At 43.3% G+C, this 27,707-nt stretch overlaps 4 protein-coding genes and 2 non-coding genes across 11 annotated transcripts in view; 1 reads left to right on the top strand and 5 right to left on the bottom strand.

Moving 5' to 3' along the window:
• Nucleotides 1-881: 881 nt before the first annotated feature.
• Nucleotides 882-6,732, top strand: LOC130196248 (small conductance calcium-activated potassium channel protein 1-like). Of its 2 annotated transcripts, none has more exons than XM_056418219.1 (6): nucleotides 882-1,110; nucleotides 2,990-3,131; nucleotides 3,196-3,306; nucleotides 3,837-4,019; nucleotides 4,654-4,723; nucleotides 4,854-6,732. In XM_056418219.1, the coding sequence occupies exons 2-6, from the start codon at nucleotides 3,024-3,026 to the stop codon at nucleotides 5,111-5,113; spliced, it is 732 nt and encodes a 243-aa protein (XP_056274194.1). In that variant the 5' UTR covers nucleotides 882-1,110; nucleotides 2,990-3,023; the 3' UTR covers nucleotides 5,114-6,732. The 2 variants fall into 2 exon arrangements, with proteins under 2 accessions (XP_056274194.1, XP_056274185.1); XM_056418210.1 differs by having other exon boundaries at nucleotides 882-1,180.
• On the bottom strand, nucleotides 6,549-9,585 carry rps27.1 (ribosomal protein S27, isoform 1). The gene is made up of 4 exons (XM_056418230.1): nucleotides 9,493-9,585; nucleotides 8,039-8,147; nucleotides 7,836-7,946; nucleotides 6,549-6,782 (listed from the first exon to the last, which is right to left on the bottom strand). Exons 1-4 carry the CDS (start codon nucleotides 9,496-9,498, stop codon nucleotides 6,754-6,756), a joined length of 255 nt encoding a protein of 84 aa, XP_056274205.1. The 5' UTR covers nucleotides 9,499-9,585; the 3' UTR covers nucleotides 6,549-6,753.
• On the bottom strand, nucleotides 7,045-7,174 carry LOC130199200 (small nucleolar RNA SNORA35). Its single transcript, XR_008832781.1, has one exon. It is a non-coding gene; the product is annotated as a small nucleolar RNA SNORA35 (small nucleolar RNA).
• LOC130199195 (small nucleolar RNA SNORA35) lies at nucleotides 8,233-8,362 on the bottom strand. The gene has a single exon (XR_008832779.1). It is a non-coding gene; the product is annotated as a small nucleolar RNA SNORA35 (small nucleolar RNA).
• A 597-nt stretch (nucleotides 9,586-10,182) lies between the features above and the next one.
• Nucleotides 10,183-16,353, bottom strand: lrrc71 (leucine rich repeat containing 71). Of its 2 annotated transcripts, none has more exons than XM_056415437.1 (16): nucleotides 16,204-16,353; nucleotides 15,490-15,528; nucleotides 15,282-15,407; nucleotides 14,830-14,943; nucleotides 14,627-14,702; nucleotides 14,474-14,548; nucleotides 14,253-14,321; nucleotides 13,979-14,138; nucleotides 13,807-13,890; nucleotides 13,591-13,665; nucleotides 13,307-13,393; nucleotides 13,159-13,222; nucleotides 12,934-13,064; nucleotides 12,744-12,855; nucleotides 12,192-12,283; nucleotides 10,183-11,932 (listed from the first exon to the last, which is right to left on the bottom strand). In XM_056415437.1, exons 1-16 carry the CDS (start codon nucleotides 16,271-16,273, stop codon nucleotides 11,876-11,878), a joined length of 1,431 nt encoding a protein of 476 aa, XP_056271412.1. In that variant the 5' UTR covers nucleotides 16,274-16,353; the 3' UTR covers nucleotides 10,183-11,875. The 2 variants fall into 2 exon arrangements, with proteins under 2 accessions (XP_056271412.1, XP_056271403.1); XM_056415428.1 differs by having other exon boundaries at nucleotides 10,183-11,912.
• Nucleotides 16,354-17,645: 1,292 nt separating this feature from the next.
• ash1l (ash1 (absent, small, or homeotic)-like (Drosophila)) overlaps nucleotides 17,646-27,707 on the bottom strand; it is a 28,812-nt gene continuing 18,750 nt past the window's right edge. The window contains exons 15-27 of one of the 4 annotated variants that reach the window (XM_056423139.1): nucleotides 27,541-27,608; nucleotides 26,961-27,127; nucleotides 26,583-26,735; nucleotides 26,286-26,340; nucleotides 25,781-25,913; nucleotides 24,264-24,533; nucleotides 23,872-23,958; nucleotides 23,667-23,757; nucleotides 23,109-23,247; nucleotides 22,813-22,985; nucleotides 22,203-22,369; nucleotides 21,174-21,654; nucleotides 17,646-20,047 (exon numbers count right to left, since the gene is read on the bottom strand). In XM_056423139.1, the coding sequence (XP_056279114.1) occupies nucleotides 19,956-20,047; nucleotides 21,174-21,654; nucleotides 22,203-22,369; nucleotides 22,813-22,985; nucleotides 23,109-23,247; nucleotides 23,667-23,757; nucleotides 23,872-23,958; nucleotides 24,264-24,533; nucleotides 25,781-25,913; nucleotides 26,286-26,340; nucleotides 26,583-26,735; nucleotides 26,961-27,127; nucleotides 27,541-27,608 (2,076 nt within the window). In that variant the 3' untranslated portion in view covers nucleotides 17,646-19,955. The other 3 variants (XM_056423224.1, XR_008832864.1, XR_008832869.1) reach the window with 3 other exon arrangements.

Here is a 27,707-nt window from a genome sequence, read left to right as displayed (position 1 = left end):
AGGAAGAAAGAGTTGGACTGTATAATAGATTACCCTATTACTTCCACTGCCCTTCAGAGTTACCCTCCGACAGGCCGCCTGTCGCACATTCACAGCTCCGGAGGATTCCTGCTCGGCTGCACACACGGGATGGAGAGAAGCCCTCGGAGGAGAAGGAGGATGGCTCCATCGCCGGTTAAAGCAGAGAGAACGGCATGGAGCGAGGAGTGAGCACAGACATTGTGCATCAGCAAAGTATCTTCAGAGGAGAAGGATCACAGTAAAATAAGAAAGAGGACTTTTTTATTTATTTTTTATCTCCATATGTTATGCACCGAGCAGCCAGTGTGCCATAAACAAAATTAGGGTTCATAAAAATACTTGTTGAAGGCACTGAGGCGTGGGTGACATCTGGTGGTTTGTTTTCTAGCTGCATGCCGGCTGGAGAGAGAGAGAGAGAGAGAGAGAGAGAGAGAGAGAGAGAGATACTTTATTCATCCCCAAGGGGAAATTTGTCGTAACAGCAGCACCAATAAACTAAACACACAAGAATAAAAAATAAAATATAAAACAAAAGATAAAAAACAGGGATGAAAGATATTGATATATACAAGAAGTATACCAAGTAAAATATAAAATAAAATATATATGTATATATACAACATATATACATACACAATACTAATGACAAGAGAGAGAGAGAGAGAGAGAGAGAGAGAGAGAGAGAGAGAGAGAGAGAGAGAGAGAGAGAGAGAGAGAGAGAGAGCATGTGGACGATGACATGGCGCCTCTCTCTCTCTCTGAACATTTGCTCCTCCTTTTAATTACGTTTGCCGTTCCAGATTGTGCTTCTCGTTGCTGGCGGCCATCGCTCTGGTCTGGCAGCCACTGGCCGTCTGGGCTGCTGCGCTGTGTGGTTTTAATGGTTTTAATGGTTTTAATTGGATTAGGCCATCTCCCACGCTGACACGTTCCCTCCTCTTAATGGGGTGTTATCGACAAAACCAGAACGTATACGTCCACTCGCCTGTGACGTCTGATTGGTCAGGGTGGCTTCCTCAGTCGTGAATGGAGTGGAGTCGATGAAGTTCTCTTCTAATCGACAACCAGGCCTGGAGAAGTTAGGAAACGGTGGGCAGCTTCGCATCGTACTTCTGTGACACGATGAAGAGCAATCAGAAACGTTGCCTCCTCTGTGACGGTAAAACTGTGTTTGTGTGTGAATGGATTTGAGGAACAGAGACACGGGAATGTGGAGATGGAGAGAGACCGAGGATGGAAACATGACCTCAGTCCCTTCCTTGTCTTCCTGCGATGGAACTCTCTGCTGGTTTTGGGGTGTAAACCAGACCTGAACACGTCTCCTCTGTCATCGTCGGCGCTAGTTGAAGAGGCCTGGTCTAGACTCTAGAGCACAGGTGTCAAACACAAGGCCCGCGGGCCGAATGCGGCCCACCTTGTCATTTTGTGCGGCCCCTGACGGCTTGAAAGACATATGATCAACTTTATATCCTGTGCTTTTATTTTGAAGGTTACAAATTAAATAGATTTGTGTTATATGATATGAGAGAAATGTTCTTGTGTACAATAATATATGAATAAACAATAATCAAATGCAAAGAGAGTTATTTAACAATATGTTCGGGAGTAGTTTATACACTGCTTCAGTTACACCGGCCCTTTAAGAGGAGGCCATGATGCTGACCCCTGGTCTAGAGCGAAGGGGCGACTTGTGTTTATATTTCCTTCTGTGGCGTGAACGCAGATACAGAATGGAAACAGAAATAGCTAGCGTTGCTCTGAGAAACACTCTCAGGTAAAATGACGTGTTGTGAGAAAGAAATCAAATGTTTCAGATTCTTTAAACTATATATAGATGAAAAAATCCCCTTTTAATGCACAAAAAATATTAAAATATATGACATGAACCAAGATTATTAGCAGTTATATTTGTATATAATTTTGATATTGATATTTCTTTATATTATTCTGTATTATCATGCAAAATAATGCTCATCAAACTGTTCCTTTAAAACCGAATCGTGACGTTTGACCTTCAAAGCACGATCATTTGTGACGGCTGTTTGTTTTCTAATGGGAGTTTTTTTTAAACCTTTTAACCAACATATCAGACTGAAGCAATTAATATCCGGGCCAGCAGATTGAACTGACACGCGCTCGAGATTTAGGGCTCAACAGATTTGACACCGACCAGCCACAGCAATTAGTGGACTCCAAACAACCCAGTTAAATTTTACTTTTGTAGCTGCCAAACGATGATTTGCAGCGGGGGATACTAATTGAAAACCTCCCGGCTCCCGAACACAGAGCCAAGAACAAACCGACGTGCTGAGCCTCAGCGGCAGGATTTACAGGCGCGTGGCTTCGGCCTTGAATTGATTTGAAGCCTTGCAGATGTGCATGTTTCCTTTTCAGCATCTCGTTATGAAAAGAAGATTTTGTGGACGTTTTCACCGCAGCAGAGCGAGTCTTGGTTCAGCAGATTAAACAGTCACATTTTAGGATGTGACAGTTGGGATTCCTCCTGCCCAAGAATATCACCACACATAACATCCAGACAGCAGCATCTGGCGAGGCCTCAGAGTAAAACAAAGTAGTTTTAGCGTAATTAATCCAGTTTATATCTGGAGGGACGTCAGACTGTCTTACACACACACACACACACACACACACACCAGCCTCGTTCATGTTTATATGTATATATATTATATTATATATATATATATACAGTATATATGTATATTCATGTATCTGTGCTGGCTAGATGACACAAATACCACCTCATCTTGACTTGGTGTTTATAATATGATGTCATAATATAAAATGCAAAGTTAACTACAAGAGGTAAAGAAGAAAAAAAGTCTGTAATGTGAAAGTAGAGCAACTTTTCCAGGATTCAGGACTCATTCCTGCAGCTGCAGCAACTATTGAAGACCAGAGACAAAATATAAAGCAATGTGAAATATTAAAATATAATCCTTTCCCACAGACACCACAACTACAGGGACCTGAGTAGCAACTACATGGAGGCCTTGTGGATGGTCTCGGTCACCTTCTTGTCCATCGGGTACAGAGACGTGGTGCCTCACACCGACTGTGGCCGCAGCATCTGTCTCTTCACTGGGATAATGGTGGGTTCATGGTTTCCTCTGGAGCAAAATGATCACTGTCCATCCTAATAGAAGTCTGTCATAGGGCGCTGGCTGCACCGTGCCGGTGGTGGCGGTGGTGGCCAGGAAGCTGGAGTTGACCAGAGCAGAGAAACACGTTCACAACTTCATGATGGACTCGCACATCTCCAAGAGGGTGAATACCAAGATCCCCCTCAGTGTGGCTTTATTTGACATATTCATGTGAAGTAAATAAACTCAAAAGGGAGAACGATGTTGCACAGAAGAGGACAAAGTCTCCTTTTGTCGTGCAACAGCTTAGTGTGCAGGTGTGTCCTCAGATAGCACAAATCAATAAAAGACAAAACATGCTGTGGTCTGCACTGTAAAAGTAATTTTACCGTTCAGATAACATGAGAAGAAAAGATCTACGAATGGAGAGGAATAGGTTTACATTGCTTTTCGACAAATCAATACAAAATGTGTACAGAATACTCCAGCAGCATGTATATTTTTTTTAACAAACTTTTCATGAGAAAACAGAAGAATAATCTCCCTCTACTGGAACATGTGCTCCTGGTTTGAGAGAGCAGCCTAGATGAAGGTAGTTCACTGAGTGTATTACAGAGGAATTGTTCAGCATGTGCAGTAAACAACAATGCTTTACGCTCATCTGCATAAACATAAAATAACAATCCCGACTGATTTTCTTTATCCTTTTATTAGCTAAAAATGTCCGCAGCCAATGTGGTGAGAGAGACGTGGCTCATCTACAAACACACGAGGCTGTCGAGAGAGAGAGACCACGGCCGGGTCTGCATGCATAAACGGAAGCTGCTCCTGGCCATCCACCGGCGAGACGCTCAGCCCAACATGAAGCGGCTTGTCTCTTTATTTGCTTCATGTGCTGTAAGATGTTAACCTGTCGATCAATCGATGCCTGATTAGTTCTGACAAACAGTGTGTCCCAATATGAACGTTTAAAGGAGCAGTGTGTAGTATTGTGTTGCATCTAGTGGTGAGGTTGCAGATTGCATCCAACTGAATACTCCTACGCTCACGCCTCCTTTTTCACACGCGTGTCGGAGAACTACGGTGGCCTGCAGGCGGGAGGCGGGAGCACTCTGTATGTGCACTGTGAACCGGAATGCAGCGATAGTTTAGTGTGCAATAAAAAATGGCATAGAATAAATAAATCGGGCCATATTCTAATTAATATGGCCTTAATTAATTATATTTTTTTCCTTTTATAAAGTGCCATAAAATATTAACAAAAAAGTCAAAGTACAGTTATGATTCAAAGTTATTGAACACTTAATTAATGAATTTATGTGGTCATAACTGTATTTTCTTCATTAAAAAACTTGGCTTGGGTTAAGTTTGGAAAAGTGTTTTATTGGTGCTGCTCTGCCGATAACTCTTTGTGACAATATGTTATGTTTATGGGATATTTATGAGGGTCATTTCTCTTCTCATCATTTTTGATATCATAAAAGTAGTAATATCCACCGACTAGCCTAAAAGCAGATCCCTGTCTCTGCAGGCTGCGCCAGGTGAAGATGGAGAAGAGGATCCTGACAGACCAGGGCAACACACTGCTGGACCTCGGCAAGGTGAGAGAGGCAACTGAATGAATCATTTTTCATCTCAAAACGGAAAAGAAGAAAAAAACGCAACAAAGTGCTATTCAATATTCCCTTATAGCTTTTTTTCTCCCATAATTAATTTCTTACCACAATGCAGATGCAAACCGTTATGTACGACGTGCTGACGGAGGTGCAGGGCTGCAGGGGGGAGCTGGACTCACACATCCACAGCCTGGAGAAGCACGTGGAGGAGTTCAGGGAGGGCTTCAGGAGCCTGATGCCGCTCCTGTCCACGCAGAACTCTTCCATCCGCCACCTGCTCAGGGAGAGGGAGGTGAAGACGGAGGCCGCTGGTGCGCGCGCAGACAGGGAGAAAGAGGCGGAGGAAGGCGACGGAGGAGAAACGAAGACGTCTAACGTTCTCCTGGGGGAGTTATCTGCCTTTAGTGTAGCTGGAGGAAGGATGTTGGGACTCTGACAGGCGCCTCACAGATATGATGACATCATGAGGGCTGAGTATGTACATTGTATTAAAAGAAATATTTAGCACCAATTTATGTAGCAAAAATACCATAAAACCAACATTTTGGAAAGTTCTTATGACGCTTTTTACATTTATTTATGGTAGTAAAATCACCACCAAACGGTGAGCAATGACTTGGAGGACAATTTGATTTGCATTATTTCTTGGTGTTATGTACGTAAATTTATTATTTTGGGGCTATTGAAATAAAGATAAAACATGTGATGGCCATTTTTCAGTTTTATTGACACTGTTAGCCCTAATTAATACATTAACAGTTTAGAAGAACTGGTATCACTTCATTTTAGTGAGACACTTTACGCGTAAAAAGAACTACACATTCCTCTTATAATGTAAAGAAAATACACTGAAGTATAGTTAAGTGTGTAATATTAAAATGTAGTCTGACAGAATGAGGCAGTTAATCGGTAGAACTTTCGAATAAAAATGATCAAATCTGTTTTTGTATTACATGTTTGACAGTATAGAAATCCCTTCGTATCGGAAACTAACCACAAACAAACCAAAATGAACATGAACAGTGGATCTCGAGTCTGAAATAAGTTTAAATGATTAAAATAAAGCTATCCGAATCGTCAAAACAAACTTTCTTCCTGAAACTAACAGCTAGTTTGTGTTTGAGTCAGAAACAGTCCCCAGCAGGGCGCTGCATCTGTAAAACATAACTCCTTCAGTTCAGGGGTTCGTTTTCCAACTGCAGTGGAACCAAAACTTAAAGAAACAGACAACCTTTGAAACAGTCTTACATTTTTATATATTACTCAAAAATGCAGTTAAGCTCTGGTCTGCTCTCGATTACTGAAAACCTTTAGTACCATCATTATACTTCAGCATCGTGTATCTTCTATATTGAACCTTCAGCCCAGTGTTCCTAAAACTTTTATATTGTATTTATGAAGCATCAACAATGTAATGTCTTAGTGCAAGATAAACATGGCATTTTTCACTTCCTTCACAATGCGTTAGAAGTGACAAAGAGAAAATATTCCGAGTAATTAATACAAATAAGTCTCAGCCTTATTAAAACTCAGAATATACACCAGGACATGTTTTGGGTAATTATTATCACTCCCTCGTCACAGGAGTAGTTTTACCAATTTATGGTCCACTTCTTTCTGACCTGGGACTAGAAATGCATTCATGAAAGTACAATTTGGTTTTATATTAAGATTTAATCCAACAGAATTATGAAGACCCCCTCTAGTACTTTCTACTAGAAATGATAAAACAAAATTAGTTTGCATTCAATGTCTCAGGACAGTAAATAAATCCCTCCACTCAAACAGGAAACTAAAGCGCCACAAACCGTTTCTTTAGCCAAAAAAACATTTTATTAGAGAGACAGGGTTGGAGGGTGGAGTTACAGCAACGACCGATCTGTGAACGGGAACAGTGGAAACCCTTCTGCCGTCTCGTTGGTCTGCAGGTCTCGTTCAGATCAGACCACTGGGTCCACACGGCGCTGATATCCACCGGTCCATCCCTCCTCTCCCCTTCAGCTCCGGGAGAGCGGCTAGTGCTGCTTCCTCCTGAAGGAGCACCCTGCAGAGGAGACAATGGGTCAGAGGACAGAAACATGTGGTGCACACCGCTATTGTCCCACACAGTGCCGAGTCAAGAGCCGTCCTCTCCCATCATGTGCCCGGTGAGGTCAACATTCCCTCACAGAAATAAATGCAATCGCTAAAACATAAAGCTCAAAATCAGAAGCTTTGACAGCAAAACCAACAGATTAATTCATGAAGGTTAGACGAGCGAAGCCACCAACCGTCAGAGTTAAACGAACAGTGGCTGTAAAGTCGGTATTTGTTCTCAGTCTTCGAAAGGGGGGAGCCATTGGTTTAGCTCAACCCTTCTGCTAACTGAGAATGATCTGGCACTGGAATGAGATTGGACGACCACTGAAGAGGAAGTCCAGTCACTTGGCAGTGCGGCCAATAAGTGTAAAAATGTCATATGAATTTAAAATCATGCATAAAGAATCCCCATTTCTCAGGTTACGAAGACCAGCACAACACCAACAATCAGGTGGCTTTAGGATACATCCACATGGCTCTGAAAGTGGTCCTGGTCGAGCTTCATGCTCAAAGTTGTAGCATCAGATTAAAATATTAGTTGACGCCAATTTAAGTGTGAGGGTACTGAACAAGAGGAAGTTTTCAAAGGGGCCAGAATTCAAAACATGAAAATTAAACCAGACCACACATGTTCAGCCCCATGCCGGTCAGACAAATTAACACGTTTGGCTTTAAACTGCATTAAGTTTTAAAGACATTGTAATCCCTCTAATACAATTTATTTATGGGTTAGTCTAGTGCAGCGTCTTGTGGAAAAAACAGCAACTGTGCACTGTATTGTAAAAGTTAATTATAAAAGAAACATTTGTACTGCATTATTTCAGGTTCTGTTGCCCAATAAAATAGTATGAAACAAATAGGAAAACTAACATTTAGAGGTTCCCATATGACAGCATATTTCAGGCACAGGAATGGTGGTTATGTATGAGATATTGTGCCGTACCAGTTTACTTGACTACAGCTAAACGCTGCGTGTCGGTAAGAAACCTGTGAGTGCGTGTGGCCGGTTGATACTGACCCTCTGTGAGGCGTGCTTTGCCTCCAGTGGGCTGACACAGGACCGTTGAACAGCCAACACACAGCACGACTGTCTGAGCGTGGCTGAACACTGTCGTGATCTTGTAGCATCCTGGAAGGAGACAAACAAGAGACCGGTTAACACCCGCGGTGCAAGAATGAACACCAACAACCTTAAATGACGTACTGGGAGAAACACTGTACCTGGACATTTCACATCCATGAAGTAAGAGTTAGGACTCTGTACAAGACGCTTCTTCTTATGCCTTCTCTTCTCCTCCTCAGGGGACGGGTGCAACAAGTCCTTTGCGAGCTGAATTGAGAAGACGAACAAAGGGTTTCTATCGGAGTTAAACTAAAACAGTCTGAGTTAAACTAACAGTGGCTGTAAAGTCGGTATTTGTTCTCAGTCTTCGAAAGGGGGGAGCCATTGGTTTAGCTCAACCCTTCTGCAAACTGAGGTTGATCTGGCACTGGTATGAGATTGTACGACCACTGAAGAGGAAGTCCAGTCACTTGGCAGTGCGGCCAATAAGTGTAAAAATATCATATGAATTAAAAATCATGCACAAAGAATCCCCATTTCTCAGGTTACGAAGACCAGCACAATGCCAACAATTAGGTGGCTTTAGGATACATCCACATGGCTCTGAAAGTGGTCCTGGTCGAGCTTCATGCTCAAAGTTCTAGCATCCGATTAAAATATTAATTTCTAATAATTTAAGTGAGAGGGTACTGAACAAGAGAACGTTTTTAAAAAAGGGGGCCAGTTGAATACATGAACAAACCAGACCACAAAGGGTTTGGTGAACCGGAGAACATCGTCAACCTATTCATACACTGTCACATTCATTGAATGTATTTAAACTCTAAATCTGTCGTCCTGTACACATTTGCACCTGCACCTCCTCCTGGAGATCCTCCTCCTCTCTGCTCTCCTGCTCTCCTCTTTTTTTCTTCCTGAAGGGTTTGGGGAGTTTTTTTTTTCCTGGTCCGATGTGAGGTTTTGGGGCAGGGATGTCTATGTGTACAGATTGTAAAGCACTCTGACAAATTTGTAATTTGTGAAATTGGGCTATACAAATAAACTGAATTGAATTGAATTAAGTAACGCTGTTGAGTTAATGCACGGGCTATCAACGCAAAAAGAAAACACTGGTCAATCAAACTATCAAAATGCTTAAAAAATAATGGTAATCTGTCGAGTTAGGTTGTTTTTAGCAAAACGGCTGAGGTGCTGCGTTCAGGCTCCGCGGCTGGCCTACATGACTTAAGTTACGCAGGCCTCGCATTTGACGTCAATCGCGGGTAAAACTTTAAATGGGGACCAGCTGTACATTATCCGGACCATCAACCCTTTATACACCAGTCGAGCGTAAACTACGAGGCCTTCCGTGAAGTCCATGTGGTCATCAGCACGGTCGGATCCTCCAGTTGAACTGGCTCCATGTTTGAGGAGTGCGCGCAGCCATCTTGTGTCACAATGCGCTCAAATTTAGATTACTTTGTGTAAAACTAGAACCAAAACTGAACGAAAGCACCCGAAACCGACACCAGCCGGGTCGCTACATTCTTACGTAACAATAGAGCCGTGAGGCGGCTCTCAAACATGGCATTAAGTGGTAACATGTTAAATAAAACGGCCTGCGGATACTCACTGGCATGGTGGCGAGGAAATAGTCGCTGCCGAAAAGGAGCCTTTACCGGAAGCGACGGGTTGATATCAGTGGCTCCTTGCAGCACAGACCGGAAGTGACGAAATTCACGAGTTGGCGGCCATATTGGTGAGGTCCAAACCCCACCCTGCGCCCTCTAAACAGCAATGGGCTCCCTCTGGCGAGCAACGGTGTCTATATTTATTCCCAAAGTGCCTTCACGACGCACATCGATAGCCATCCTATAACATTTCTAAAAAATAAAGAACAATCTGAAAAGTGCAAAGAAAAAAATCGTAAATGTAAGATCCAATCCCTAATGTTCACACAAAATGGAGCCTATTGTTCATATTATATGCTCTTAGTATGCTCTTACAAGAGTTTATGTTTATTTAATTAAAGAAAAAAAACAATAAATGAACAGTGGAAGCTGAAAAACGTTTAAATCGCTATCAGATATGTAACAGAGCATCATCCCTTCATGGTGGCTTCATAGTTAATACACCAACGTGCCTATTTGAAAATGGAAAGAGTTCTGGTTCAATGTCATTGTTGACCAGTTAATACTGGCCGTGAAGCGTCCTGTTCATGGCCCAGCATCCTTATGGGGAACCAAATAAATGGTAGAATAGGAAAGGAAAGTTTATTTGCATTGCACATTTCAAGAACAAGGCAATGAATGCACAAGAAAAGTAACTAGTAAATTGTTTATTTTCAACCTGCAAGTAACTGTTACTTCGTAAGAACATTTTTGATAGCCGAGTAAAGTATACACGCACTTAATACACGTAACCAGTTAACGCCCTAACCGTAACGTAAATATGTACACGTACTTTTGTAATATGTGAAGTTCTACGCACTGCCCCCACTGTAAAATCCCCGGGCACTAGGACCTTGGGGGAGGCTGCTGCGCTGGCTTGAAACGGACATGGTCACCATGGAAACATTGTCACATGCTGTGCTGTGACGTCGCTCGTGAATCGGGATCATCACACAGATGTGAGGCGAGTCTATTGGAAGAATCGTCAGACCCCCTCCCGCGCTCGGGGTGACGCCCCCTCCCTTGATGGGGGTTGTCTGTGTGAGATTCACAAAGGTGGATAACCGTTCAAATGATAACAACTACCGACTGACACGTTCTGTACCTGGACGTACAGGTGTTTACTTTGAGCTCAGGGGCGGTCATCCTGGTGTCTCTGATGACGTCACTTGGCGGAGTGAGACAGTGATATTGATCCAATAACAGTGATATTGATCCAGTAACAGTGATATTGATCCAATAACAGTGACATTGATCCAATAACAGTGACATTGATCCAATAATAGTGATATTGATCCAATAACAGTGATATTGATCCAATAATAGTGATATTGATCCAATAACAGTGATATTGATCCAATAATAGTGATATTGATCCAATAACAGTGACATTGATCCAATAACAGTGATATTGATCCAATACCAGTGATATTGATCCAATAACAGTGATATTGATCCAATAATAGTGATATTGATCCAGTTACAGTGACATTGATCCAGTAACAGTGATATTGATCATCATCGAATAACAGTGATATTGATCCAATACCAGTGATATTGATCATCATCCAATAACAGTGATATTGATCCAATAATAGTGATATTGATCAAGTAACAGTGATATTGATCCAATAACAGTGATATTGATCCAGTAACAGTGATATTGATACAGTAACAGTGATATTGATCCAATAATAGTGATATTGATACAGTAACAATGACATTGATCCAGTAACAGTGATATTGATCCAATAATAGTGATATTGATACAGTAACAATGACATTGATCCAGTAACAGTGATATTGATCCAGTAACAGTGATATTGATCCAATAACAATGACATTGATCCAGTAACAGTGATATTGATCCAATAACCGCTGTTGGAACCAGATACAAAGCAAGTACCTGTCACATGCTTGTCACATATGATAGCAATCAATGGCTCATCTGTATACTTGGAACCTGGTACCCAGCTGTTCAGTCTTTGTCCTTGATGTAAATTCAGACTGAGCAAAACATAGCAGTAAAATGAATCCGTAACCATGGTTATAATTGGCTGTCCTGGGCAAAGCATCTGATGTAATGTGGCACATTGTCCTCCTGTTCACATCCTTTTCATAGACACGAGGCTGTTTCTGTTATTACTTCCACTTGTTCTTCTCATGTGTTACAAAAGCACAAAAGAGGGCAAAACAAATGTATATATTTTTTATGATTTTGAGCAAATTAAAAATATACAGTTTGTAGAATTAGATTAGATCTCTCAGCACGCCCCCTGTTCCTCCTCTTCTGTCAGGAGCTCTTCTTTTTTAGTGGGTCTCTGAGTGTCATCAGCTCCGTTATCTTCACATTATACTCACAATCTGGTGGGAAGCGGTTTCTCTAAAAGACAAGTCAGAAATCTTCAAACAAATTATCTTCACAGTCCTCTGCAACTGTTAATTAACACTTTAGATTCCATTAAAGGTGTCCGTGGTGTACAGTAAGTCACTGATACACCTAAACTAATATATAACTAAAGTAATCAAACATACTAAAGTACTTTACTTCAGCAGAAACAAAGTACGAAGTGGGACACTTCAGATGCAGTTTATTGAAGTGAAATTAAAAAGATTGTATTTACACACACACACACACAGTGTTGGCTTGAGTGTCACACACCTGCAGACAGAGACGCAGCAGGCCTCCTCCCTCCGCCTGCATCTCGAGTGATGTCAGGAAAAGAGGCAGTGACTTCTTTGTAATTCTATTTCCTACGAATACACACACAACGTAACCATTTTACTTTGGAACATGTCATTCTTTATTTTTTGCATAATCCTGCAGAAGTATATAGCTGTTAGCGACCAGCTCGTTCGATATATAGATTTAATGAATGTAAACAATAAACCTTTATGTATTCATTCAAAAGAAATGACAAAAACATGTCAAATTTGATATGGACTTCTAACTTCTAACCATATTAATATAATAACTAATATTAAGTAAACAAAAAACAAGAGCATCTGTGTAGAAGGATTTTGAAAAGGAAACGTTTGCACATGGATTCTGAAGAACTCAAAACATAATTGATGTTCCACATTTCTGAGTTTAGTTGAAAATGTTCTAATTATAAAAACTGAATGTATACTTTCTGGAAATAACTTGAAGTGAAAGGATTTGGGACTGAAAGTCTTATTTCAAGCTGAGATGAACAGCCCCGCGGTTACTGACCTGCCAAGTCGAGGGAGGCCAGCGTCTGGTTTCCAGGCAGAAAGAGCTCCCCATCCCTGTACTGCACCGGCTGGTCCAGCAGGGGGTTCAAAATCTCCACCGACTCCCCCGGCTGAGGGCGAGGGAGAGATGTGAACAAGTGTGAGACGATCAAGATGGTTGCTCTGCAGAACATTGTGATCAAACAAACCTCGGTCAGAGCGGGACTCGATCTATCCTTGAACCTCTTCAGAAAGCGTGACTCTGGTACCTCTTGTGCATTCTGAGGTTTCTCTTGGCCCCCGTGCTTGCCACCTTTACTTTGAGTCCGTATATATGAAGCTGGGGGAGATTTAAAGACACAAAAAAAAGAATGAAAACGAGAAGAAAAAAATCCCGGCTGTCAGAGGATGAAAGCAAAAAGTGTTGTTCTTACATTTCTTCTTGGACTTTGGGTTTTCTTTGGAAGCAGCTGGTTTCTCATCTTTCTTGGAAGTTTCCTGGAAGTGAAAAGATCTCAAGATTTACAAACCAGAGACACCAAATGAGTTCCACTAGTTACACAGATTTATTTGGCATGTTACCCTTTTTTTGCCTTTGTTCTCCCCTTTGCCCAGTGAACTGCTCCTGGCCACTGAGGGAGGACGGTCAGCAGGCGGCTCGGCATCAACCTTTGAATAGGTATTGTGTTTATTAGAAGCTCTCATACATGTCCCTGCTCTTCTATACTTGTGAGGACCTAGTTTGAAACCTTTCAGATGAAAGCATTTTTACTGAACATCAGTTTACTTTTTAAAGAGATACTTTGATGTTTAGGATTGGGATTCATTTTAAAGAAGAGTAGGTATTTTTAAATCGCTGCACTCACAGAGTGTGTTCTTTCCAGAAGCATCTTCCTCCTCTCAACGACTTCTTCATGAGTAAGAGCAAACTCGCCAAGAATCTAATAGCATTAGTGTTAAAGGGGTGGAGCCGCATTAAATTACAGGATATAATGCAATTATCTGAATATCATTTTAAACAATTGAACCACTGATTTAAACGCATTATGTGCCAAATCAACATCTTTAATGTAAATGGATACCGCAGCCAGATGCGCAGCTCCCGAGTCTCCAATGTGATTGTTGCCCAGTGAGAGGACGAGCAAACCGCGGTTGTACCGCAGGCCCTGAGAGACAAAACAGGATGAGGACTGCACCTGGGCAGCCATGCGGGGAACGTATAGGTGCACTTATGGAGTCCGTTCCGGGTTGTACCTGTGCGATATGTGTCGCGCCGGCATCGCCGATAGAATTGAATGCCAGATTGAGGGACAAGAGGTTCTTGTTGGCAGATTTGGTCGTTGAGAGCGCCGACCCGATGAGTCGAGCGCCCTCGTCTCCCATGCGGTTATTTCGCAGGGACAAGTGGGTGAGGCTGGACCAAATAAAAACACACAGGAATCGGGATTATGGGCTCTTCTCTTCGTGAATGCGAATCGGGGTCTGATTGAACAGGTTCTGTGAGATAAGGAGACACTTGGTGACTCACACGCTGTCTTCAGAGAGGAGAAGGTGGTAGCTCCGCTCTGGGAGATGGTTGCCCTCCAGGGTCACGGCTCTGACATACAACAAAGAGGAGCAGGACCATCGGTAACCCTCAGTGTTTGAACGATGGCGCTGTAGACGCACTGTGGTGGACACTTCCTGAGCAGCTCTACAACCTTTTTGTCAAAGAGTCTCACAGTGTGAACGCCAGCAGAATCCACCCACCTGAGGTTGGAGCACAGTGACACCGTGTCCATGAGGGAGGCGACCATCCGGTCCGTCAGTCCCGCCTGCCAACACCTGACCGAACAAACGAGAACCAAATGGTGACGGCTGTGACCCTGTCCGCTCACGGGAGGCCGTCAGCTCGGTACTCACTGAAGGCTCTGCAGCTTGCTCAAGGAGGGGAACATCTTCTGTATCACTCTGGAAATCTGCTCATCTACCTTCCACCCTGTGCAGATACATCAAATACAAAGGGGGCATTGTCGGTTGCAGGCTGCACCTCAGGGTGTTGTCAAATGAGGTTAAAAGGTCAAATATGTCTGCAAGTATTTCTCTGTGGATTTTTTTGTTCTTACCCGAAATCTTCAGTTTCTTGGCGCTGAGGGGATCTTCATTCTCCAGTTCCACTTGGAGACATGGCGTAGACCAGGGTGGTGCAGCATTTGACTTTGACTCGCTGTCCTCTGAAGCTGCAATTATGATCATTAGAAGTGAGCTGAAGATGAGATTATTATACATTCGCACTTATTCCATGATGATACAGGAGGGGAACATATGTCCAATGGCGTTCCGATGTTGATGATTTTCTTTGGTTAATATTTGTAGATTACTCCTACAACTGTCTGTTTAGAAGTCAAAGTGCAGAAACTAGAATTCCTATAAAATAGTATGAATGTTTAATCAATTAACACCCACAGCTGCTGAGAAAAAAACCATTGCATTGAACTCTGAAAAACCTATTTCCACAGGGGACATGATGATATCGTGTGTCTTCCACGCGCTCAGATCAGGAGCAGCTCTTGTTTACCTCCTTCAGTGTCCGTGGTGGATGAGGCTGGTTGCCTGGTGATGACCGTTGGGATATCCTTCACGTCCAAAAGAGCACAGAGACCCGGGAAGTCAGCCTCCACATCGCCTGAGCACTGATATTCGTCTGTGGAATGGATGGTAATGGCCATACAACTCTCATTTGAGGAACAAAACAACAATAACAACAACAGGCGGATGTCACTTACCAAAGGTCAGAGCAGGCAAAATGGAGCTTGGAGTTTGTCCTAAAAACAACAGACCAGCGTTTTTATTGACCACCTGTGAATTACTGAATCATACATGAAGGTGTGAGAGCTGAAATTGTATAAGCATGAAAGAAAAAGTTAGGATTCTTACATCTTTATCAAATTTACAAAAGATAAATGAATGCTATTTCAAGATAAACAAACGTAAACAAATTATTAAAAAGCCTTTTGTTTTTACTTCGTGTTTAAAAAGTAACTTTATCGCACTTAAGTACCATTTCAAGAAGTTTGTGCTTAACTTAATTATTCACATTTGAATCTACGTTATTATTTTGCTACTACATTTTAAAAAGGGAAATATTGTCTTTTTTACCCAACACACGAGTTCACTGCTTAAGTACGTTTTACTTCTCACACTTTTGTTTTGTTTTACAAAACTTATACAAGCTGGACTTTTGTTTATAATGCAATGTAGTGTGTTAATAACTGCTCTAATGTCCTACTTCTGCTGTGTATTACCTTTACTTTACCTTTACTTTCTGAAATGTATAAGTGACTTTTTTTTTATGTATACTCATTGAAAGTCGATTTCATTTACAGAGAATCTACATACGTGTTAACGCCAGCTGTCATACATCATGGGCAACGCGTTTTATTGATGGTGTATTGGTCGGTTGGAGCTCCGGCGGCGGACCCGCGGTGAAGGACTCTGACCTGCGCTCTTCGAGGCCTCCTCCTCGGCGTGGGCCTTGTCTGCTTTCTCTTTGCGCCTCTCTCTGGACATTGTTGTGTCTCGAAGTCGCAAATGTGGAGACGAAGCTGTTGATGAAGTGAGCGCGAAGCGGCGACTTCCGGTGTTGTCATGGCAACGTGTGACTGCGCGTTGTTCAGGTGGGCGGGGCTTACGGCGACACGTGATTAGTCTATGTGAGATTTAAACCAACAGGTGAGTTATTATGTCAAGGAAAGCATCGAGGAGAATCCACCATAATAAAACATTCAACATAGTCAGACTTTGATACGGAAAAAAGAAGAAGCTCAGAGAAAAGAGGATGTTATAACCCTTTTAGAGTTGTGCACGAGCCTCAGGGAACAGTATCAGACGCCCTTTTGGAGCTCTCCAAATAATTTGGCAATAATTGATGACATGATTGATATGATGACAAAGACATTTGACTTACCTGTCGGGCTCGTCAAACTCAACTTTAAATTTAGGAATCCATTTGTAAAGATTACTGTCCCCCCATGTGTCCTCACAGCTGACGGCCTTCAACTTCCCATCGTGAGGAAGAAGGTGGCCATCATGGTCCTCGTCCGGCTGCTTGAAATTAAGAATGTCTCCACAGGCCTCAACTCTGTAATCTCTACTTTACCAGAGGGGCTGAGATCAGTAGAGCAGGAGTGGAACTCGTTGTGGGACGGGACTCTTGAGCTCTCAAGGCCACTTCAGGGGTCCACCGGGGGAGCTCACAAAATAAATTAAGAATAATTATAATATCTGCACATCTCTTGTTAGTTGCTGTAAATATTAAAATCTTCACGAACAACATTTTTTTGTCATAAACTTGTTTGCCAGTTTATTTTCTGCACCAATTAAAAATCTCATTAGTATTTGTTGAAGGATCCACTAAAGTATGTAATAATCATATCGCTAACGACGCTGTCTAGATAGAAAACAAACTCCTGGGTGTCTCTAATGAAACCTGAAGGACTCACCCAGAGACATCTGGGAAGACACTTGGAGGTTTAGTAATGTTTGAAAATTATAATTTGTCAATATTTGCTTTCTGAGAAATAAGATGTGTCCTTTACGTTAGTAACAGTGACTGAAACCTCCACATTCATGGCAGCATGTCTTTTGACCGTATGTCCAGTCATGTTACGCCGTACGATGGCGAGTTTGATTCTTTGAGTTACAAATCAGATTGACTGATCTCTAATATCAGAATATTGGCATCAAGCAAGGAAATAATAAATGTACAAATACAAATGTAATTCCTGCATAAAATCAACCATCATAATTTCATAAATCTATTATTCCTTAATTTTCTGTAAACTTTTCAAAAAATTTGTAGAACCACATAAGGTATGATTGGACATGAAGCTTCATTTTTAGTGAACTAATAATAAAAGTAAATATTAAAAGCACAACAGCATAAAGTGTATTCACAATAATGTAGTGCTTTTTATTAAAAAACAAAAACAAAAAAACAAATATAAAACAAAAAGTATAAACCAACAGCATTTTTCATGATTTAAGAATCATAATTACAAACTTTTAACGAGTGGAAGAAGTTTTTTGACAAACTGTACACATCACAAAACGTCCGCCAGTCTGCCATTTACAATGCTTGCATCTTATTTTGTGATTGTCTAAAAATAACTAAACAAATCACACAGAAACACACAAACACAAGTACAAGCATCAGACAACGACCGCCATCACAAAACGGAACCATTTCCTATTTGAAAATAAAAACAAAAATAACAACATATCGGGTCGACAGCTTTACTTTTGTTTTTCCGTCAACGTTCAAAAATATCATAACATATTTATGTTGGTTTGTTTTTTTAGTGTTCAACACTTTGCAGCAAAAAACAAGGAGTACGTTTATCCTTAAAAAGTTATATTATTAACAATATTCAGTGACGGCGGTGTCGTTGTGGAGTCACTGTCTCGTCCCGATGCCTTCAATGTCCATCCGACATTCCTCTTGCTCATGCAGTACATAGATGAATTTCATTTATAGTTTTGATGTCGTCCGGACCGTCGTGGTGAGCTTCTCTGGGCATCAAACAAATCATTTCCCTCCGAGCTTAAGTGTCTTCATTATAGTAATACAAACGGAAGGAATTATAATATTATAACAACCGTAATACATTTAGGGCTGATTCCTGTACAATACAATAAACAAAATCCATTTGTCAAGATATTGCTTTTGGAGACACTCCTCAATGTAAGTGTGTATATGTACATAACTTGGCACTGTACAGCTTCCCCCCCCGCCCCCCCCCCCTCCGTCAGCGTCTCGTTCTCGTTAAACCGCACCGGGACATTGCAGGCTGTCCCTTTTTAGCAGAGGCATTTGGGGGGGGGGGAGAAAGAAATCTCCTTAAATATCACAATTTCTTTTTACGTCATTCTCCATGGCAACCAGGAACATCGGCGAAAGAAAGAAAAAGTGTTACGCCCCCTCGCCTTCCCCAATATACACCGCCGCCCCACCCGTCTCACAGAATATAAGAAAATATGACCATCACGATACATTTCATGTTAAGTATTGTTTTCCATAGTTTTCTTTAAACTGTTAATTGCCATCGAGCCCTTAATTTTTTTTCTAAATTTTTTTGTTTAAAAAGGTTTATCTTCAAGAAATCTGGCAGAGTGCAGACACACGCTAAGTGTGTACGCACACACGCGCACACACACACACACACAGAAGGCAGTCGGAGAGCGCGGCTGTGTAAGGCGTTACAGTTGAAGCCGCTGTCTCCCCCGACACGCCGGATTTAGTTAAGCTGGTGAATCATGTTAAGACGGGCGAAGCTGACTGCCTCGCAAGAAAATTAAAGATTAAAATGAAAACCTCAACAAGACACTTTGACCAACGCACACACTCCCCCCCCCCCCCCCCCACGCTGCTCAGAAGACGAGACGCAGCCCTCGGCTTCTTCGGCTCCTAAATGAGTTAACTACTGTATAACAGGGAAAAGATAATAGACTTTTTAACTCGCTTTTTTCTCTGTCTCTATTTCTTATTTTTTCAGACTGCATCATCAAACACTGTGAGTGTGTGAGTGTGTTTTCATTATAGATACATTACACAGAGCGTCACAATATCCATGGTACCAAAAGTGCAGTTCGCCCCCCTCGTCGTCTCCCTCTCATGAGCAGCATCTGAGCACACTGCTCCACTACGCCCCCCCCCCCCCCCCCCCATGAGGCCCGGCGCTGATCTTCTCTCATCCGGTAGGTTCTGCCATTGCAGCTCGTTCCCACTAGGGGGAACTCATCTCCAGCATTCACTCCCCCCCCCCCCCCTATCCATCCCTATTCAGTACCACTTGTTTCTGATGCTTGATAGGGGAGTTCATCGGCCGTGTCTGTAATATTAAATGCATTTAAGTGCACGGGTTATTTCTCCTATGTTCGTTTTAAAAAGAAAAGAAAAGAAAGAAAAACAGGTTTTGCATCGTACTACTTGCAGCAAGAAGTCTGGGTCAGCTCTCTTCACGCTGCTTTAGGACTCCTGAAGAGCTGCAATTGCCGTGGAGTCAGCGCTTCCAAACCCCCTCCACCCTCTCAGAGCTGAGATGACCAGTCTTGGAAGAGGTAACCTGGAAGTGGCCCCCGGGGACGCATCGTGGGCCTTAATGGTCGGACAGCCAACAATGCAGCTTTTCCCGTCTCGCTGCCTCTCCGGGTTCTGCCCCTCGCTCACAAACAGGAAAGGCACGTCGCAAAGTTATTTTCTGCACGCGAAATCACCGAATCCGAGCGTCCGTCTTCGTAGCCGGCGGCCTGCCCCCTCCTCCAGGAGATAAGATACATCGATGGCTGTTGGAAGAACACAGGGGGGGGGGGGGGGTAAGAGCTTAGAAACAGCCGACTCATAGTGTATTTAAATCAGAGACAAAGGGAGGAAAAGGTGTCTCTTCTGTTTCCGATGCACTGACAGAGTTGGGCGTCTATCTGAAACCAGCCGACGGCGGCGTTACGAGTAATCCACAAATACTAAATGTCTTTTGTCAGCAAATTCTCCCTCTGCTTCAGGCCGCTGCATTAATGTGTTAGTTCAATACTTTCTGGCCGCCCTGCCTCGTCGGTCCCGTCGGCTCAGGGCTGATACGCCTCTTGGGGCGAGGGGCTAGACTTCTGAGGTTCTGGTGCAGCCGTCAGGCCCGAGACTTCCTAATCCACGCCCTGCTCGTTGTTTACAGTCAGACTCACAACTTGAGATGCAAGACTGAGTTGGAATTGAGACGTGTTTTACCAGTTTACAGGCAATTTTTGTTTTTATTACATTTGGACCGATGCGTTCGGGCTCTTTCACTCCACCGTTAACCTGCACCCTCTCAGAGATAAACGGAAACTAGAACGCTTTATGACAAAATGTCCCATTGGCTACAGATTCCATAAAGATTTGTTCACCCTAAAGATGCAACTCTCATAAACGTAGCTTATTTTGCATCATGACTGAAAAGAGTTCTCTGCCGCTGAGCAACACGCTGCGTCAGGCTTCGTCTACACCGACGACACTTGTTCGCAGCATCGATTCATTGTTGGTTTTTGGTCTTTGAGGAAAAACGGCGAACATCCCCAGACTATTTGTGTTAAGTCCAGATTTAGGTACATTTTTGAAATACTGCCAAGCGGATTGAAGCAACGAGTGAACCGACTGACACACTGCGTGGGAGGAAGGGACTCGGGACAAAGCTTCAGATCCGAAAACAGAGATTGGCATCAGATGAATGCCAAAAAGAGTTTAACATAAATATGAATAACAGCTGAATCCGAGCTGCAGATGTTGCTCCCTCTCCGTCCCCCACTCCCTCCGATGCAGTGCTGGGCCCCAACTTTGAATTTAACCATTTAGAAACCGCGTGAACAATGTTTCATCCAACATGTTTAAAGGATGCAAGTGATCTGAAACTTAAAAACCCTAAATTATCTGATGACCTACCCCCCTGCTTCGTTCCCGGTCCCTCACCATTCTTGTTGGGAGTTCTGTGCAGCAAATCCAGCAGAATTTTGTTGAGCCGTTCCCTCTGGGCCTCCCTCTTGCCCAGCACCGGGTGGTGCAGCGGCGAGGAGGCAGACGGCGACGGGAGTTCGAGCATCTCTACCATCCTCTCTGCGGAGCTGTCCTCCAGCTCCCTGCGTTCCTCAGACTCCCGCCCTTCCTCTTCTTCCTCCTTCTCGTCTTCATCCTCATCTCCCTCCCCTTCCGGTCTTCTAGGCTTAGCCGAGAGGAGTTCAGGTTCGTCTGGATTCGTGTCCATGTCGTCCTCTTCTCCTCTCCCGTCCTCAGCTTCCTGAGGGAAGTCGTCGCCCCGGTCGCAGGAAGAGCCGTCGTCCTCGCCGCCGGCACTTCCTTTGAGTTGTTCGCTCTTCCAGGCAGAACGACCTCCGTTCCTCTTGTAGTTGTCAGGAACGTAGTGAGGCTGCAACGATTTCACAATCAGACCAGGGTCAAACACGGTTTGTAAGTATTCTGATTTAGCCAACTTCTGATAGTTAGGGTTGGCAAATTTACAATAAAATCCGTCAACATCATTTATAAATGACAGGAGAGGTTTTGGAGAGACCTCTTAATCTAGATGTACCCAACACAGCCCTGAACTAATGTAATGGAGTGAAACTTATCCACCTGGTCCTCCATGAAAGCAAAAACAAACTCAACTAAACAGAACCTAACACAACCTCTCCTCAAGGCTATTAGCATTACAATTTACACTCGGCATAATTAGTTGGAAACATAAAAATAATTCACTACACCACAGATACTAGAATGTGGCTCACTGCAAACAATGTGGTTTGAGTCAGAGACAAAAAGCAGTCGTTTGTTTCTGTGGTGCCAAAGCGAAATGTGCCCTGGGCTCATATTACTGGTCATATTACCTCCAACCCTAAAATATCTTTCAGTGTTTATAAATCAGGAACAGATCCCAGTGCAGCAGCCCCACCCCGTCTGGACCCCCGTCACCCTCACCGAGAAGTCTCTTTTTGGTGCAAGCCGCTTGGGGAAGTGGTTGAAGGCATATGGCTTGGTGCAGACTGGGAAGCGGTTACGATGGATCTTATAGAACAGGTGAGCAGACTTGTCCAAGCGGTAATCACAGATGTACACGTCCTGCTCTTTCACGCTCTTTGGCCGTCCTGGAGGAAGGAACACGTGTTGTATTAGCCAGGAACTGGTGGGACGTATGTCATGATGAAACGTGACGAAATGTGTATTGTAGTTCTGGTATGTTGGAGCATGTCTGAGGTCAGCGGTGTCGTGGTTGTCGTTAAGGTGTGTGTACTACTTGGTAGATAAGGAGGAGCAAGTGGGTAAACTCTCCTATATATGCAGACCTCCATCTTCTGTAGGTCCATAAGTACCCAATACCACCTCACTTCAAAACCGCCCACCTATCCCTTTAACATCGGTGTCCTGTTTCATGAACATATTTACATACATTACAAGTACAATTTATTCAATTTACTGAGATTTACTCGAGCATTGAAGACAAATCGAAAATAATAGTCAGTTTAATAGGGACGAAGCCGCCCCACTCAGCAGGCTCATGTGTGAGTTTGCAGTGTGCGTTTCGCCTCACCTTTGCAGTAGGTGTAGAGATCGAGGACACAGCAGGTTGCCACCACTGCCTCCAGGGGGATGATCTCGTAAAGCGGCATGCGGAATAACTCGTTCTGGTAAAATCGCCGCGATGGAGAATGATGAGTCTCGTGGGGACGGAAGTAGTGGTGGCCAAAGGCAAATCTCTCTCCCCTAAAGAGTTTGAGTGGATAGAGAAAAGGCCAGCAGGTTAAACACTGTAATGCAACTTGACGAGCACGACAATAATCCATCCTCACTGGCAACTGATCAAACTTCTACATCTGATGAACTTACTTTTCATTCTTCCAGAGTTTCTCAATTCGGAAGATGTCGAGTTTGTCTGGGTTGACGTGAGACAGGAGACGGTACGACTGTCTGACAGGCTGTCCCTCAGGTGTGCGTCTGCTGTCTCTCATCAGATAAACACAGTCACCTGCACACGGGACACAGACAGCGGGCGGTTTGTTGTCTGCAATGGTGAAATCTTACAAGAATATGGCTCCTTGATACAAAAGTCCACTGACAGGTGGAGTGTAACAACAGGAACATTTTGGTCAAAATGTTTAAAGGTAAAATGGTTGCATAGGAAACTTCAACCCTGTGCTAAAATGCAAGTCCTGTTGTTTTCTCCCAATTTCTTTTATTTAATTACCGTGACATAATTATAATCAGAGCATCTTAAGAGTCAACAGTGATGTCACGTTGTCCTGGAGTAAAAACGTGTGCATCACTGCACCAAAATTAGAAGTTACATTTTTGTAGTTCAGCAAAAACAAGATGTCAGAGGGTTTTAAAAGTACAGACACTGAACCATCCAATCATCTGTGAGCTCCTAGCTGCTGGTTTCTTTACCTTGATGTAAGAGCAGCTCATCTCGCAGGAGGCAGATGTAGTAGACAGAGCCAACCTGGGCGTAGCTAGGCTGAGGTATCATGGGAACCTCCTGTCACAACAACAACAACAACACATATGAGTGAGATCAGATGGACGCGGCAGGTGATAGACACAGACAGACTGAGGTTCAGCCTTCACGGGGGTTTCAAGGGCATAGACGTACGCTTTCTACAGGCCGAGGCTCACACAGCTCACACAGGTAATGCTCCACTTCGGTCTCCAGCCGCATGCAGTCAAAATGCTGCCACACCTAGAGCGACAAATCAATTGTTGAATCAATTACTTCCGAGCTGATAGACAGTGACTCAGTCTTACAATAATAACAGGCATGTTCTGAACCTGCACGACTAACAAACACGTGTGACAATCTCCTCAATTCGCATAAGTCTTAACAATCAATATTTGAAATGCACTCCTTTAAAAAAACATCCTAATTCTCTCCTCTAGAGAACACACTCCCTGACTCAGGTGGAACTGATTAGCCAGTGAGACAAAAATAAACCTTTCTTTCTCCGCGACTATACATTTAGATTAGTTTGACGCCTCACTTCTTACCATGCACTTTTCACACTGGATCATAAGGCCTTCATCCTTGTACATTCCACAGATGCAACGGATGACATCGTCGTCTTTGTCGTGCGGCCCCGGACCGCCTCCTCCTTGGTGGCCGTGGTCACGCTCCAGCGAATCAGAGCTGTCGGCCTCGCTGGCTGTCTCGCCCACAATCTCATCGATCTGGACAGCAGCTTCATGGCGTGCGCTGTAGTACGCTTTACGCAGGCGGCAGACATCCCTGCCGATCGATGACTTCCTGCCGTAATATTTCTGGTGAGAAAAACAATTTTAATCATTTTCTTTGCCAAAAACAATGAATTTACAGGAAATATTCTTTGTTAATTGGTGTGTTCTGACGCACGGGACAAAGACGAAAGGCTTCAAATTGGCATAAAGAAATACCATATCTAAAAAGGCAGACGAATGCACAACAAACGGTTTCTGCAGCTGCTAAAATTTCACAGTTCTCAATTTAACAATACGCCACATTCTCCTCGTGCTATTTTCAGTCTGGCAAACAAGGTCTTGGAGCCAAAGGGTGAATCTAATTTCGACATCTACTTCAGACTTCTAGGACTTGGAGAGAAAGCTCCTCTGAGAGGTTTCAAGTGGCACTTGTTTAAACTGCCAAGCTATACAGATGTAAATCAAAAGGGCCTGTAACATAAAAGGACCAGCAGTCAAGAAGTCCTACTCCAATTGGGAGGTGTTTGTAAGAAAGACAAATGAATGAACTGAGTGGGAGGAAACATGTATTAAAGCTGCACAGTAACAGCTTGAATGATCATTTTCATGAGGCTGGATGCTTTAGCAGCCTTAGCCTTCATGCAATTATCACACAGATCTTTCTAATGATTGTTGATATAAATCTGACAGGTGGAGAATATATATTACATTGATTACACCTTTAGTTTAATAGATAATTAACAAATGATGACTGTTGGCAGTGGGTTGATACTGTAGAACCTTTTCACTGGAGGAACTTTCCAAAGACACCCGGATCTAAATCTGAGCTCTGAGCAGAAGAACCAGGGATTAAATGTAGTTCTTGCAGGATAGTTCAAACTGTAAAGTAAGCCTGGGGGTAATACCGTCTGGTGGTTCAGGAACTATTAAAGGAAATGTTCCCAAAGCTTCATTCAGGGTCCTGGGGCATCCCGATGCTGACGGAGCTGACCGTTTTAATCTTGGGGGAAGCGGAGGTCGTCTGCTCGGCTCTTGTGACCAAGCAGTTCAACCACACGACGAGGGGCGACGCCCTCCTCTGTAAACGCTGAGCAGTGCGATGACACGCGCAGCTTCCATTCACAGGATGGTTATCGAATGAAGTACTGCTGCTATCTGTATCATTTTAAGGGGAGTGGTACCTTAATTCTTTCAGCGATCCCCAGCCCTACTAACTTCTAAAAGCTCCTTTCAAATACTCACTTTTGGCTGCTCCACTGACAGAGCTGTGAAATGATGCATGTGAACAGACACAAATAGAAACGTTAGCAACCGATGGGACACCTGCCTACCTCAGCGTTTCGGAACACTTTGAGCATGTCTGTGTCAAACGCCTCGACAGTCTTGTAGTGGCCCGTGAGGATTTGCTTCTCGATGGTGCTCAGGTCCAGAGGGTCAGACACCTTCTCATAGTACTGGCTGTTCCTGGAAACATAACACAGGCGGATTAGTCGCAGCACATCGGGTTTGAAAACAGTTAGTGCTTATAAATCATAGATTTTGTCATTGTCTATAGAGACTTAAATCACGACCTCGTGCTGGCCGACCGTGACAGTGTTTGCACCATGTAGCCAAAGAATGATAATAAAGCTGTTATTGTTTTGACACAAAGTGATTACTATCAACACTGGACAAGAATCACAGCACGGGCTGTCACGGATGAAATGAGCGGCACAAGATAAAACTGCGTGGGTGCAGATAGACCAGATAAAACAACAACACTGCCATCGGGAAAATAGTAAAACATTTATGAATGAACCAGCCAAAAAACAGGTTTGCCCTTTTACGCACTCTTACCTCTTCTTGGATGGGAGGTTCACCAGCGGCGCAGCAAGTGTCTGGCCGGCTGAATCTGAGGGAAGACAGAAGAATAACACTCCTGTCATCATGTTTCAATAGAGCTTCATCATTGAGTGGACATTAGAGTCACTGACAGATGTGTTTAGAGGACTGATCAGACCGCCGATAAAGCTAGAGGTCATACTAATGAGAATATTTGATTGAGTACAATGGAAAGAGCTCTACTGGGGAACACACACACACACACACACTGCACATTCTGTGTATATATATATATCGAGACTAGACACTAACCCTTATAGCTGGTGATCATGTCAGAAATCTCCTTAAAGATGTGTGCGAGGCGAGCGGTGCGCGTGACTTCTGTGTTTTCCTCAGCGGCGGCGAGTCTCCGCGTGCGCACCGACCGCGACGTCTGCAGCGCCGAGAACTGCGTCAGGAACACGTCTGGAAACAAGGCGCGAGCATTACGGACGCAGCGTTTACACATTTCAGATCACACATGTCGGTCACAGCTACATTAGAAACTTTAGTCGTTGTGTTTGAGTGTTGCCTGAGTCAACACGTTTATTCTGAGCACTTCAACGGTTAAAATAGAACGTTTTCTCAAATTTCCTTGAATTCTCAACTTGATATCACGGTGTCTTCACAGCTCGCAGCGTGGACACTCACCTGACTTGATGTTGCCATCGTCACGGATCACTCCTCCCCAGCGCGTGTACAGGGACAAGCTACCGCCGTCCCTCTCTCGCTCGCCCTCTCTCTTCAGCAGCTCCTGTTTCTCCCTCATCTTCTCCCAGTTCCTCAGGAGAAACACTCTGTGCTTCAGCACAAAGTTCCTGATGAGTGAGGGAGAGACAAAAGTGTGACGATGGCGTGCGTCTGTGAGGGCGAACATCAATTCACACCACTTACTTGAAATCTTAATACTTCTACACCATTCTGTTCACCAAGTACAGAGATGGAGAGCAAAAATCGCATCAATTTGATTTAATTGACTTGCGCTAATTATGAATTCAGAAATTTAACCAAATGTTGCTTTATAGTTTAATATTTGATTTTGCATCCAAATGGAAGAAATGTGAGCTTTCTACCGTGGATGTGCATTTTTAAACCCCTTTGTCAGGAAGTTTGACATAAAAGTTAACAAAAAAGAAATACGTGTGTCAAAATGTTCTGTTTCTCTTCTGCATTGAGTTTGTGTGTGTGTGTATGTGTGTGTGTGTGTGTGTGTGTGTTTGCCTGCGTTCACCTCTCTCTGTTGGACATGGGCTTCATGAGATGAGGGTAAAACTTGTTGCTGTCACTCGACTCTTCCTCCTGAAGATAGAGACAGTTGTATTAAAGCACCAATACTGATGGGAAACACCCCTTTGACTAGTTCAATCAGAATTTGACAACTTCTTCTAAAGATTCAAA

This window comes from Pseudoliparis swirei, chromosome 1, assembly GCF_029220125.1.
Source record: "Pseudoliparis swirei isolate HS2019 ecotype Mariana Trench chromosome 1, NWPU_hadal_v1, whole genome shotgun sequence".
NCBI lineage: Eukaryota > Metazoa > Chordata > Actinopteri > Perciformes > Liparidae > Pseudoliparis > Pseudoliparis swirei.
Note: the sequence above shows the minus strand (reverse complement) of the source record. Positions and strands in the feature narration are given on the sequence as shown.